General features: G+C 39.6%; 1 protein-coding gene across 1 annotated transcript in view; it reads right to left on the bottom strand.

Annotated features, from left to right (window-relative positions):
- LOC309440970 (uncharacterized protein) overlaps positions 1–12,570 on the bottom strand; it is a gene marked incomplete at its 5' end in the record, with an annotated part of 198,039 nt that overhangs the window by 77,622 nt on the left and 107,847 nt on the right. The window contains one exon of the mRNA XM_082055281.1: positions 11,743–11,865. Coding sequence (XP_081911407.1) covers positions 11,743–11,865 — 123 coding nt within the window. The remainder of the gene's footprint in view (positions 1–11,742; positions 11,866–12,570) is intronic.

The raw sequence follows: 12,570 nt of genomic DNA, 5'->3' as shown, positions 1-12,570 counted from the left end.
TGTCTTTCAGTCCATCACCTTCCTTTAGACCTCCCCAGTGATTTGGTCACATTGCGGAGAGGAATTTTCCACCCTGTAGTTGGTACCTTGCCCTAGAGACTTCAGATGTTTTTCCAGGCGGCTTCAATGGTTTCTAGCTATGTCTAGGTGAGGTTTCCTTCCTCTGACCCCTGGTTTATTGGTCTTTATACAGAGAACACCAAAGGATGGAGACCACAACACTAAGAAATGCTAAACAAACAGCTTAGTCATCTCCAGGACAATCCACTCGATCAAGTCTTAAAAGCCTGGATTTCATTTCCTGATCTGTCGTTGGCCTTATTGGAGGATAAATACATGAATAAATTGCTGTGAGATGTCACACAACCCTGTTAGTGGGGGCCACGGATGATTTGAAAGAATAATATCGATTCACTAAAGATATTGGTAATTTGAATTCCTTCTCAGGATGAGGGAGGAACATATATATATATATATATTAATACTACTTTCATGTGAAGACTGGGAGAGTGCAACCATTGAAAGTGGAGACTTGTTCCTTGCCAGTGACTGGGTCCCACAATCACAGTTCATTTCTCAGATGTCCCTCAAGATCAGATCTCCTGGACAGAGCAATGTGAAGAGACAAAATTGGCCAATATCTGGACCACCAGTTTCTGCTTGCTTTCAATGCCTGACATGCCAGTCTCTCCTGAGATATTTAACAATGGTTTAGCTCAATAAACAGACAAGAGCCCCTCATCCCCAACTCTATATGCAAACCATATGTTGCAGTTGAAAACTCTGAAGATTATAATTAGAACTGTCCATTCAATTTAAACAAGGTCAAGAATGAAAACTGCTTCAAATTCAATAAACAGGCCATTTGAAAGTGTAGACGCTGTGGAAGACAAGCTTAACAACTTAATTGACAGGTAAAGCTTCATTTCTAATCCTCATTTTGATATCGTCTGTAGCCTCAGGAGTCAAAACACATCACTGCTCAGTCCTCAAAATATGCAGAGAAAATGAAAATGTCAACTGAATGAAAAAAAAGGAGAAGCATCTGTTTGATAGCTGTGTAAGCCTGTGATATGTAAACTGCTTTGGAGTCGAGCAGCCCTAATTAGAGTTTCAAGGCATTCTTCATTAAATATACACACATAGACACATATATATGTATATATGAGTTTTAAACAATTATTTGGGCCAGATAATTTGCAAGAAATTCAGGGTACAGAATTAAAGTAGGGAACATGATAATTTCATGGACCGACCTCAAACAACACTGTGATGTTTTCACACAGTTGTGAAGAAATACTTTTCCCCATCTTTTCACAAAGCGGGTCTGTACTTTTTTCTCCACTCTTACTCTTGAAAACAAAAAAGAACACTCCATTTCTGAATCTCAGAGTAGTACACAGCGTCTCAGCAAAGCAAAGCCAAAAAGAAAGACTGATAGGGTTACCAGCCTCCCCAGTGGGGTTATACTAATAGATATTTTGGCAACTGTACACCCTTGACAGCTCCAATTCACATCAATATCAAACCCACACAGATGGACACAGACTCTCTGTGGAAAACTGGTGCCAGGTGAAGTGAACGACCACATGAAATAACAAGACAGTACAAGCTGAAGAATGACAATCCAGACGAATGTGTAACTTATGATCTTAAAAAGTATTTATATACTATTAATTTTACAGTTTCCTGCAGAAAAGAAGTGAATGTACCAACTGTAATGAGTGAAGTTGGAAGAGGACATTTTGCCTGCGCACAGCAGCAGCGTGGGCTGAAACACAATAATTAAAGTTTTATGTAATTTCTACTAAGGAAAGAGGCTTTGAGATCACGCGCATCAGCAGCTTCACTGCAACGCTCCTGCAAGTTTTTCTGACGTGGGGCAGAACAGCAGCAGGAAAATTTGGTTTGGAACTATCAATTTTTAAATACAGTTCCTCAGCACAATCCAGTTGGGCCACACTGGGAGGCAGGAGGGTGGCAGAGGAGCAAAGGATCTCCATAAGAAGATGTATTTAATCAGCGACGGTGTGCTACAGCCCAAACTCCTCATGTAGATTTAAATCTGAGACATACAAAGGAGGTTTATACGTTGGGCCATCAGCATTTTCTCTCAGCAGGATATGACAGTTTGAAAAAACAGTTATCGAATAAAAAGAGAGACATGACTGATTTGATGAGAACATCTGTTTTTTGTTAGCAGCAATATTAATGCCCACTTGCTGAGCTCAGGAAGTGTCTCTGCTACAGGATGCATAGAGAAATGTCTTTCCACACACAGTAGGTAAAATATGCAAAAGAAAGCGATAATCATGCAAATACCTTCATAAGCTGATGTTTCCAGCTTACAGTATGTACGCTCTGCTGGTCGGAAACATGAATGCTGTATGTGACAAATGTCCTGTTGGTAAAAAGCTTTAAGACATCACACGGATAGACTAGTCTTGCAAACTGACTGGAACACGAGCGAGCTTTGGGAATAATTGGTTTGGGAGGAACAATCACCAGTCAGAACTGTGTTATTCAACATGTGATATACGTAAAACACTGGCACTGCGCTTGTGGTGATGAGACTGCGTGGGGCTATGAAAACAGGGGGGGGAAACACCATTTGACCACCAAGATCAATCTCTCTGCCAGTCTCACCTAGACAAGACCACAGCACAACCCATTTCTGTAACAACTGGCTCTCTGATGTTGCTCTACAGCCAGGTGTCCGTAGGGTTCCTTCTCAAGAAGCCACCACCAGCCCCGATTCCCCGCTGGAGCTATCATGACTACAGGCCAATCTGCAGCAAATCCACAGCACCAGTGAACAAAATACAGCTCATTACACAGATTTTCTTGCTCTGCTTCCTTCCGACATATATTAGATGTGAGGTTGCAGAGATTCAACCATGAGAAGAGAGAAGTGGCATTAACAGATCCCAGACCTGTCCATACCAACTTCCAGAGCTGGATCATAATGAACAATACTACAGATGATTTTTCTTGTCTCCTTATTTTCCCTTTTCCTCCGATTAAAAATGACATCAAAATAACCGTTTGATTGCTCCACTTTTATGAGTTGTTTTTGATCTCCTTGGCTGTCACTGAATCTCTTTTGGGATAGTAACTGCTAACAAGGTTCTCAGGTGGGTCTTACAAAGATCTGGTATGCAACAACAGCAGATTTATTTTGAGTTGGTCTTCTAATAAATCCTAGTTAAAGCCCTCAGGTACTCATGTAATTGAAGTTTGAGTAATCCAATACGATGTTGATCAAACCACTGATCTTTTAATAACGAACTGTAGCCCTCCCAGCAGTCGCTGTCTTGCTGACAGTCATGTCTGGATTGCTTCCTCTGGGCCAATGCTTTGAACAGAGAAGCTGACACATTTCTGCTTGGTTTAGATTTTATCGCAAATTGTTTTAAAGCTTTTTAAGGATATATCAGATAGCTCGTAAAAATCCACGGGCACTTCAATTAAAAAATATGGGATTCCTATTAGTTGTCTCAGTAAAGACTAGTATTAAATGCTTCTAAAGGGGAATATAAACACCACTCTGGAGTTGTCCTTCTTCCTCTCTCTGTATCTGCCCTTAGTCCTTGTTTACGTAGCCTGTAGGCAAAGCTATAGAAAAAGCAGTAGTTACCCTGCACAATACTCTCCACTGAAAGGCAAATGTGCACATTTTTCCTCTCATAATTTCCATTTAAAGTATGAATTGAAGGTTTCTAAGCCTTTCCTCTCTACACAAGATTCAGTTGCAATTTACATTTTCAATGTGCTCAAAATGAACACCAAGATGACTCATGTGCTGTTTATGAGATGCTTACATTTGCTGGTAAATACCTTGCTACAAACAAGCTATAATTTAAGTATTCAAAAGTCTTCTGCCTAAAATTACTACTAACCATAATTTTGGAGACCATGACCAGAGCTTCAATTTCAGGCTTGCAAAGCTCTTCCTACACAATGATTCTTAAAAGTACGAGTGTATTTTCTTCTCTGACAATGGCAATCGTATCTCTGTAATTGCGGAAAAGATTACCTAGCTTTTAGTTCGCGTTAGTCAGCTGCAACAATACCATACTTCATTCTTTTCCTTAAAAATCAACTAATTATTGTCAATCAGCCCAGTGGAATGTTAACATTCTCCATAACCTGTCTTTCAGAGGTAGTCCGAAATGCTAGAAACTAGCTAATATAAACTAATCAGAGCCCTAGAAATATCTCAAAACATTTTTGTACTGCAGTCTATCATTTTTGTCATATTATTTCTAAATATTATATTTTGTCTGGACAATAATCGTCTTTTCATACAGTTACATTGTGCTTTTCATCTAACTACTCAAAGCTCTTGCATTAATTAAACCACATTAAATCCCTGACTGCTGTAGCAAAGAGTATAGTGTTTCCAAAACTTAGATGTTTTCATTGTCAAAAGCTGCTCAATAAAGTGTTATGCATCGAGTAATCTGGACAAAGAACACTTTTCATGCCAGGATGTTTGCTCGTGCCCAACTTTCTGCACAAACTCACATTTGCAAGAACTGGAGTCACGCACAGAGAACCCACAAAGGAGGCAACTGTCGTTCTCCCTGCACTTCATCCAACCACAACCTTGCCACAGATAATAGCAACTTACAGTTCTCACTTAGTGTTTCCTTCCAGCTGGTGGAGTCCATGTGAGGTTTTTCAGATCCTGGAGAAGACACAGGAGCCTTAGGGACACAGCCCATGTGCCGAGTCTATAACCGGCTGTGACGCAGGGTGAGATTTCGAGCACCATATGGATGAGACCAGCAGATGCCATAGAGAGGGGACTTTCCATTAGTTGTTACCTGGGAGGCCTGTGACATCTAGAAACAATTTTCCCTTTTCAGTCCATGTCAGATCAGTGACCAATAATTAATCTGATGACTGAAACGCAGAATGTGGTGCCAGTTTTCTGTGGTTTGTGAATAATACTATGCTTTTTGAAAAAAAAAAACCAACACGCTGCTTTGGAACACAGCAGATGTGCTGCAGGAAACGTATGACATGTCGAGATGCCACACTATACCCAACACTGTGTAATTCTTACATAACCTGGAAATTAAACCGCCAGTTGCGTGGTTTGTTTACGTAAAAGGCTGTTGTTAAAATGCTGCAGTTGAATTAAGCATTCAGAGAGGAAAATATAGACACCAAAAAAAAGAAAAACAATGGAAAAAACACAGAGATTTTTCCTCTTTGAACAGAAAACAGATTTACCAATATTATCTTGAAATAGTAATTTAATTCTTGAAATAATTGGTCCCAGTTTGCCTAGAGTGCCAAGGCTGCAAACGCAGGCAGGGCTTTACTTTGGAGTCTCGGATTAGGAGACTCCTTTTGACACCCGCCTTTTCTAAAACTGCTGCTTAGCAAATGACTGAAAAGTGGCTGTGCCCATCCTCAGCTCCACTCAATAAACACATGCACCCAGGATAAACGAGCTCACTCTTCGGTGGCAATATTCGCTTTGCAAGAAGTTGTCACAACTGTTAGTCCGTCCCCCCGGAGGGATATCAGATGGGAGAAATGACGTGGTTTAGCTCAGAGCCGTTTTGTTCAGCGAGAGAGGAGCGGGGAGACTTCAGCAACAGTCAAGAGTGAACCAGGAAAAAGCAAAACAAGTGCAATTAAAAAAAAAAATAAATCAATTATCAGAGCATCAGTTGCTCTTCTTAGCTAAGACTGACATGTAAATGCTCAAAACAATAGTTTGACAGTGTCTGTTGTGGTCCAAGTGATGTGTCTGCCCTTCCCTGACTGATGGGAAACAGGTCAGACCCAAAATCACTGTGATTTTGCTGAGTTTAGTATTTGATAAATTTTAATAAGATTGCAAGGGTCTGCGTGTCCCCAGTATGTAACTGAGTGGATTAGGCTTAGGAGGGTGCACAAAATGAGAGGGGACCGACCAAACCAACTCATTAACCAGGATTCAGGTAATTAATTTAAAAAGTCTGATAACCTCCAGTTAATATTCCCTTTACTGTGAATCTGTTGTAATTTTTACTCCTCCTTTTGAGCATATTTTTTGCTGTAGTGCTACCACGAAGAGACAAATGCAGAAAGATGACACTATTTGCTTCTCACAGATATTGATCCCAGCTGGCTCCAAAGCAGCGCAGGCGCTGCATAAGGTCAGACAAACGACCTCCAGCCTTTGTTTCTTCTCCAGAACCAGAGAAAATGCTTGAAAATGAGAACTGGGCATTTCCAAAAAAAAACTTCCTTAGGAGTAGAAATAAAATTAAATTCCCAGTAAGGTTTGCAAATATAGCTGTGAATGGCTAAGGATCATTCCTGCCCGCAGCCATGCACAAACACCACAGAGTTCTCCTGCCTAAATTCAATAGTCTCCAGAAAACCACACAAGTCTGACTGCATAATGCTAAATAGCATTTAAAACATATAATTGATCCTTAATGTTAGTTAATATCTTTCAGTTTGCTAGGGGAGTAAGGGAACCCTTGATTTCTATCAACTGCAATCTGAAATTAAAAGCAATAATTATGGTTTTTATTTGTGACTAAAGATACTAATTTGACAGTTAGGAGCAATCATAAATAAACAATATTCAAATGTAAAAACAAATGTTACTTCTTGTTAAATTCACTTCAAATCCTTAGATACCTACCAGCATTCTGCACGTACAAATTACTGGAGAATAACCTATATTGGAGTTTCAGAGCCCCTAACAACAGGTTGGAAATACCAGAAATGAGGCTTTGTCCTTTTTTCTCTCACAATTCTTTGTATTTTGCCCATTCTTTTTATCTTCCTTTTTGAATTACTGTGAAAAACCAATTCATTAAACTATCTTTGTTATTGAGATTGTTTACCCCAGGTCTGTTCAGGTTACCAAATAGAGTTGTCCATTTCCCTAATTCTCTGAGGTTGACTTTAAGTGGGCACAGCAATTCAGTTACAAATAATCAGATAATTGTGATACAACTCCCGCTACTGGTTTTATTTCCATATCTCAAGACAAGGTCTTGAAACAGAGAAAGACGAAGAAGGTTGGGTGGCTTCACCTCATCTAGGAGCATCCAACGATAGGGTAAGGGGCAACGAACACAAACACACACAGGAGGTTCCACCTGAATATGAGGAGAAACTTCTTTACTTTGAAGGTGACAGAGCATTGGAACAGGCTGCCAGAGATGTTGTGAGGGCTCCTCTTTGGAGATATTAAAAAAGCTGTGTAACCTGCTCTGGGTGAACCTGCTTTAGCAGGGGGGTGGACTAGAGGATCTCCAGAGGTCCCTTCCGACTCCAACCATTCTGTGAGTCAAATGCGACTTTATGAGATAAGATAATGCAAAATATCCTGAATCCTTCCAGGGGGCTAATTTCTCCTCTTCTATTAATAAATAAATTAATTAAAAAGCTCCTTGGCATTTCCCTAGCGGTGTATGGCATTACGTTCTTCATTTTTTTTCCACAGGACATGGTAGAAGTCTGGTGCATTGATTTGTTGGACACGGAAAACAGTCCAAATGCAGAATTAGCGTGTTTGTTCCCTTTGACAAAAACAGGGTTTGACAAGAATAAGTTAACAATCAACAGCTGAAACCTTACAGACTAAATAAATGCTGAGGTCATTTTAATAAACACTTTCTCTTCGACAAATCCTTCAGTTATTTCTTTTAGTCCAGCTATTAACTCTTCCATGGTAACAGTGTTTGGGGAGTTGCCATCTGACCTGGGATCAGGCTAAATCAGTGACACTGGTGACCATGACGTTACTGGGGTAAACAGTGGTGGCCTCACAAAGTCACACACTGGATCTGGACACAGTCGCTCCAAAATCCCTCTGGGAAAGGTCAGGAGACCTGCCAGGGCTCCAAGGTTTGACCGAAATCCCCAGGGATGGGGTTGTGGGGATTGCAATATTACTCTAATCAGTAAAATAAAAGCTTCTTTTCATCAACAGCTAATCATAGGACTTCATTTGTCTCTAACTTCCTTCAGTTGCCTTGACAGATGAGAGCACAATAATATAAATAAGAAATGACAGTTCACCAAAGAAGGTTAACATAAGGTCACAACCTTTTTTTATTCGACTTCTGGAGTTTATTCATGTGTGAAAATGCACTTTTGTAGCCGTAGCCTCAGCATCCCTTGCAGATCTGGACTTGTGCCAATAATTTACTTTTTAAATGGTTTGGAAAAGATCATTTTTGCTTTCTGTAATGTTTTTAGTAGAATTGTTTTGTATAAAATATAAAATGAGTATATCTGTACGTCTCGCAGAGTATCACATAAGAAGTCAGTGGTACCTCTGCTTAGCAAGCCAGGAGGTTTTGCACAGAGGGAAAGCTGCTTTGCGCGTAACACGCAGACACACACACATTGATTCTCCCTTACTCAGACACAGCTTTCTGAGCAAATCCACCTCTGGACACTAACCAGAGTGCCCCAGAAACACTGAATGCTGGTACAGATGTATAAGGCACAGAATCAGGCTGACAGTCATATGCTAATAAATGTAAAATATTAATTTGTTGTATTATTTTTGCAGTGATTTAAATCCAAATCCCTTCTCATCGTTAATTTCCGTCAGACACATAAAGAGTGAGAGGTAAGCATGAGCTTTATGTCAAAATCTGTAATGCCTACGCCACTATCTGCCAGAAAACATGTCTCTGTCAGATAAGAAAATTGAAGTTCTGACCCTGAATGCTGGAGAGTAAAATCTGCAGTACAACATGTAGATAATTAGTTTTGAAAAGCTAATCAGTTCACTGCTCTGGCTGGCATTTCTACATAGATGCACGTGCCTTCGCCTTACAACAATTTGCCTGTTGATGTGAGTATCCCTTGATGAAGTGAAGTAAGACTTTACATACCACATAACTCTGAATGATGTATTCCACCATAAGACCCCCAATTAGTTAGAAAAGATCATTACAAGCCTTGGAAGGAGTAAAGAGCCCACAGAATGGGGTGTCTTGGGCTGTACTGCTCCGTTCCCTTCCCCCTTCTAACCACCCAAGAGATGGAAGGTTTAGTCAATTATAACAGAAATAAAGTATTTTAAGATTATTTGCCTATTTTATGCTGTTGTCTTGTTCATGTTCATGGAGTCTTGTGTCTTGCACATGCATTTGATAATGTAGAATACAGAGATGCTGAGCATCCTCAGCTCATTCTAGCTGCAAAATTAGGCCTTTAAGTCTCCTAAAATTACCCACAAAACCCTCAGCTGATATTGATCAAATCAGCAGTATACTTCATTATGTTGTTGGATTAGGGAATTTTTATCCACTTTCCCTTCCTTAGCATTAAACAGCTGCAAACAGCTAAAACATTGGGTTTTTTTCCAACACAGTTATTTCCTAATATCTTTTCTTTTTGTCAGAAGGATGCTCTATTTTGTTTCTGCAAAACAAGATCAATCTTTGTACTAATAATGACTTACTGAATAAAATCTGTACTATTTTCATAGTGGTTTTCTAATGATACACCTTATTTGTACCTTGGCTTATAAAAACACCTCTACAGCAATTGATCATTTCAGTCACCGGTGAAAGAATGGGAGCAGAACAATAACACACATCTATTTAATGCTTAGTTTAGACTAAAGGGTAACATAAAGCACAATGATGCTATAAAGAAAGAATGTAACCACCCAGAACAACTCTAAGCCTTATTCCCCCAAAAATGCTGCCTAACCTGAATGATGAGAAGCTGTTTTGCTCTCATCTGCAAAACAACCCTTTTGAGCAACACAGAGGCACCAATAAAACGACAACTAGTGTCACGTCCTGAAAAACTAACACCTTCCAGCAGCAAACACAGTTTTGTTTGGAAGCTCACTTTTCTCTTATGCAGTAATCAACCACTAAATTACTTTATTGTAACATCTGATGGCCAGAATTTGGCTGGAGTTGGCCTTCTTGCAAATCCATACAACCATGCGCTCGTCATCTTTATCATCTCCACAGAAGTCCAGGTGTAATTAGTGCCAATGCTACGTTCACTTTGTTCTGTGACTTGAGCATTTCCAGTCTACTTTATGTTTCCATTTTTGTCTTAAGACTTTCAAAAGTGGCTAATAATTCATTCTCCTGTAATTTCTGATTAGACAGTATATAGTACAAGAATCGAATATTTTAAATTCTGTTTGAGTTTTTAAGGAATGTCAAGAATTTTAAAAAATCATTTAAAGTATATTTTAGGAATAGAGGAATTGTGCAGAAGGAAAACAAATTTAACTAACTTATTAACACAAAATTATTTTGAAGGAAACAAGACTCTTGCACACTAAGAAATTTCGGATTACAATGAGTACGACCCCTGCTTTCCAAAATCTAGTTTTTGGGCAACTTTTACAGGGATCTGAAAGCAGTAAGTAGTCATCAATAGACAGATAGACCTACACACTGGTTCATGGATATGTTAGCAGCCAGTCCCCAAAAGAGGTAGGAGAAGGTTGAGGTGAGGTAGCTGGAATCTGCAAATCACACATTGTATTTCTGGCTTGAGGTCTCAAAAGGCCAAAACAAAAGAACAGAGGATCACAATGAAAAACTTTCATAAAAATAGAATAGCCATGTACAGCTTATTTACACTGCCAAGTTGGATATCAAACGACCGGCTGCTGTGGAAAATAATTCTACCATCTTCTAGTGAAAAGAAGAGTGCAGTCAAATAAACTATAAAGTCAGGATAAAGAATATGACTCCAGCTAAGAAATACACATTGCTCTGTACAAACCTTAAGAGCAGAGTTGAAGGACAATGGTAAAATGAATTCCTGGAAGAAAGGAATTTGTTAGATACTATGCTACAGGAACAGCCAGAGAATACAGTTTCTTGTGAAAAGATGATAATACAATTCTTGAAAACCTCCCTAGCACCTTTCATCTCAAGATAAGAAAAAAACATCAACAATATACTTGCTGCAGCAATGAAACGCGATCAGGGGTGCAATATCAGGCACACAGCTGGTGAATATTCATTACCTGTGTCAGAGGAGAGTTCAAGAGGTAGGAGCTGCAGTGCAGTGCTCCTTGGCTACTCCACACCTGATCTCCTCTACCTTCTACATCTGACGATGCAAAAATCATAGTGACTGTAGGTCAACAGATCCGATGGGCTTGTTTACACCCCCTCTGTGTTTACCAGTGCATCTTTAAGAAGTCTAACCATCCTTGATTATGTGCTCTAACATATGCTTATGTGATGTTTTGCTTCTGCACAAAGTCAAGCTGTTGCATAAGAACAAATTTTACCCCATAATGCACTAACTAGACTTATATTTCCCTTAGGAAGAAGATAAATGGGTTTATGTAGCATGTGGTTTAAAATCCTTTTTTATTCGGTTAATCTCTAGCTGTGGAATTGTGATTGAAATGCAAAAATGTATGTGTATTTTCTGGTAAGAACCATGTTGTTTTAGAGACAGACAAAATTTTATCAAACATATACACTTTCTTCAGGTTTTTAAATTGGTGATGGAAATTCCATAATCAGAACATGGCACAGTCAATCCAGGTTAAGTGATAACATTTTTCAAGAAAAAAGAAAACAAAGGCTCAACCCTTTGAAGTGTTCTTACAGTTACATCTTCATAATCCAGACATGAGAAGATCTGCGCTCTTGTCAACTCCGAGCATACGCTCTTCAGCTGGCTCCAGATAAAAGCCAACATTTCCTTTTCCTTCCCAACGTCTTCTCTGATTTCTTAACAGCAGTGAGACACAGTACAAAACATTACCTCCACACGATTTGCCATCTTCCCCCAGTTTCTGGCCAGCTGGACATTTGCAGTGGTAGCTGCCGATGGTGTTACAGCACTGGTCGTGACAGCCGCCGTTCTCCGTGGTGCACTCATTGACATCTGTTGGGAGAAAGCATTAAGTGGTGAGTAAACAGTGAGCATCGACCACATTACCTGGTTATTTGAGGAAAAGTGTGGATGAGTCTGATGTAACGGAGTGAGAACATTACCGAGATGTACAGCTAAGGACCTTGAAGGCTGCCAGCCATGGTGCTGTGCCCAACTCAACCGAGAGCTGCAATGGTGGGATTTTTCCGTGCCAGCTTCCAACTTCTATGCCACAACATCAGGAAATATCTGTAGAACGTCATTTCCACCAGCTCATCTGTGCGTTAGGTTGCTTCTAGCAGTTGTGGCAGAGATATAAAACCTCTGGCAAATGTATATCAGTTAAGGTCTTTCTTCCCTTCGGGTAAGTGTGCACTAATATCTACACACCTTATGTATTCACCTGATCAAGTTTGTGTTTCCCTGCATGATTTTGAATAGGAAAAATTAGATCTTTACATATAAATGACGAGCATTAAAGAATCACATAGATAAGTAAATAGACAGCCAACGGCAGAGAAAAATCAATAGCGAAGACGTTTTCTTTTTAACTCATCTATTTATACATGCTGCATAAGAATTTTTGAAGGAATGTTATCAAAATCGCCAGGCCAGTAAGATTGCTCTGTTTAACAAGATCAGAGACAACAGATGGTATGGAATTATTTCCACAGCAGAAAATTTGTCAAATGGGACAGTAAATACAACAAACCCATC

The sequence above is a fragment of the Streptopelia decaocto genome (genome assembly GCF_964273445.1).
Source record: "Streptopelia decaocto genome assembly, chromosome: 6".
NCBI lineage: Eukaryota > Metazoa > Chordata > Aves > Columbiformes > Columbidae > Streptopelia > Streptopelia decaocto.
The sequence above is the reverse complement of the archived record's forward strand: the minus strand, read 5'-3'. Positions and strand labels throughout refer to the sequence as shown.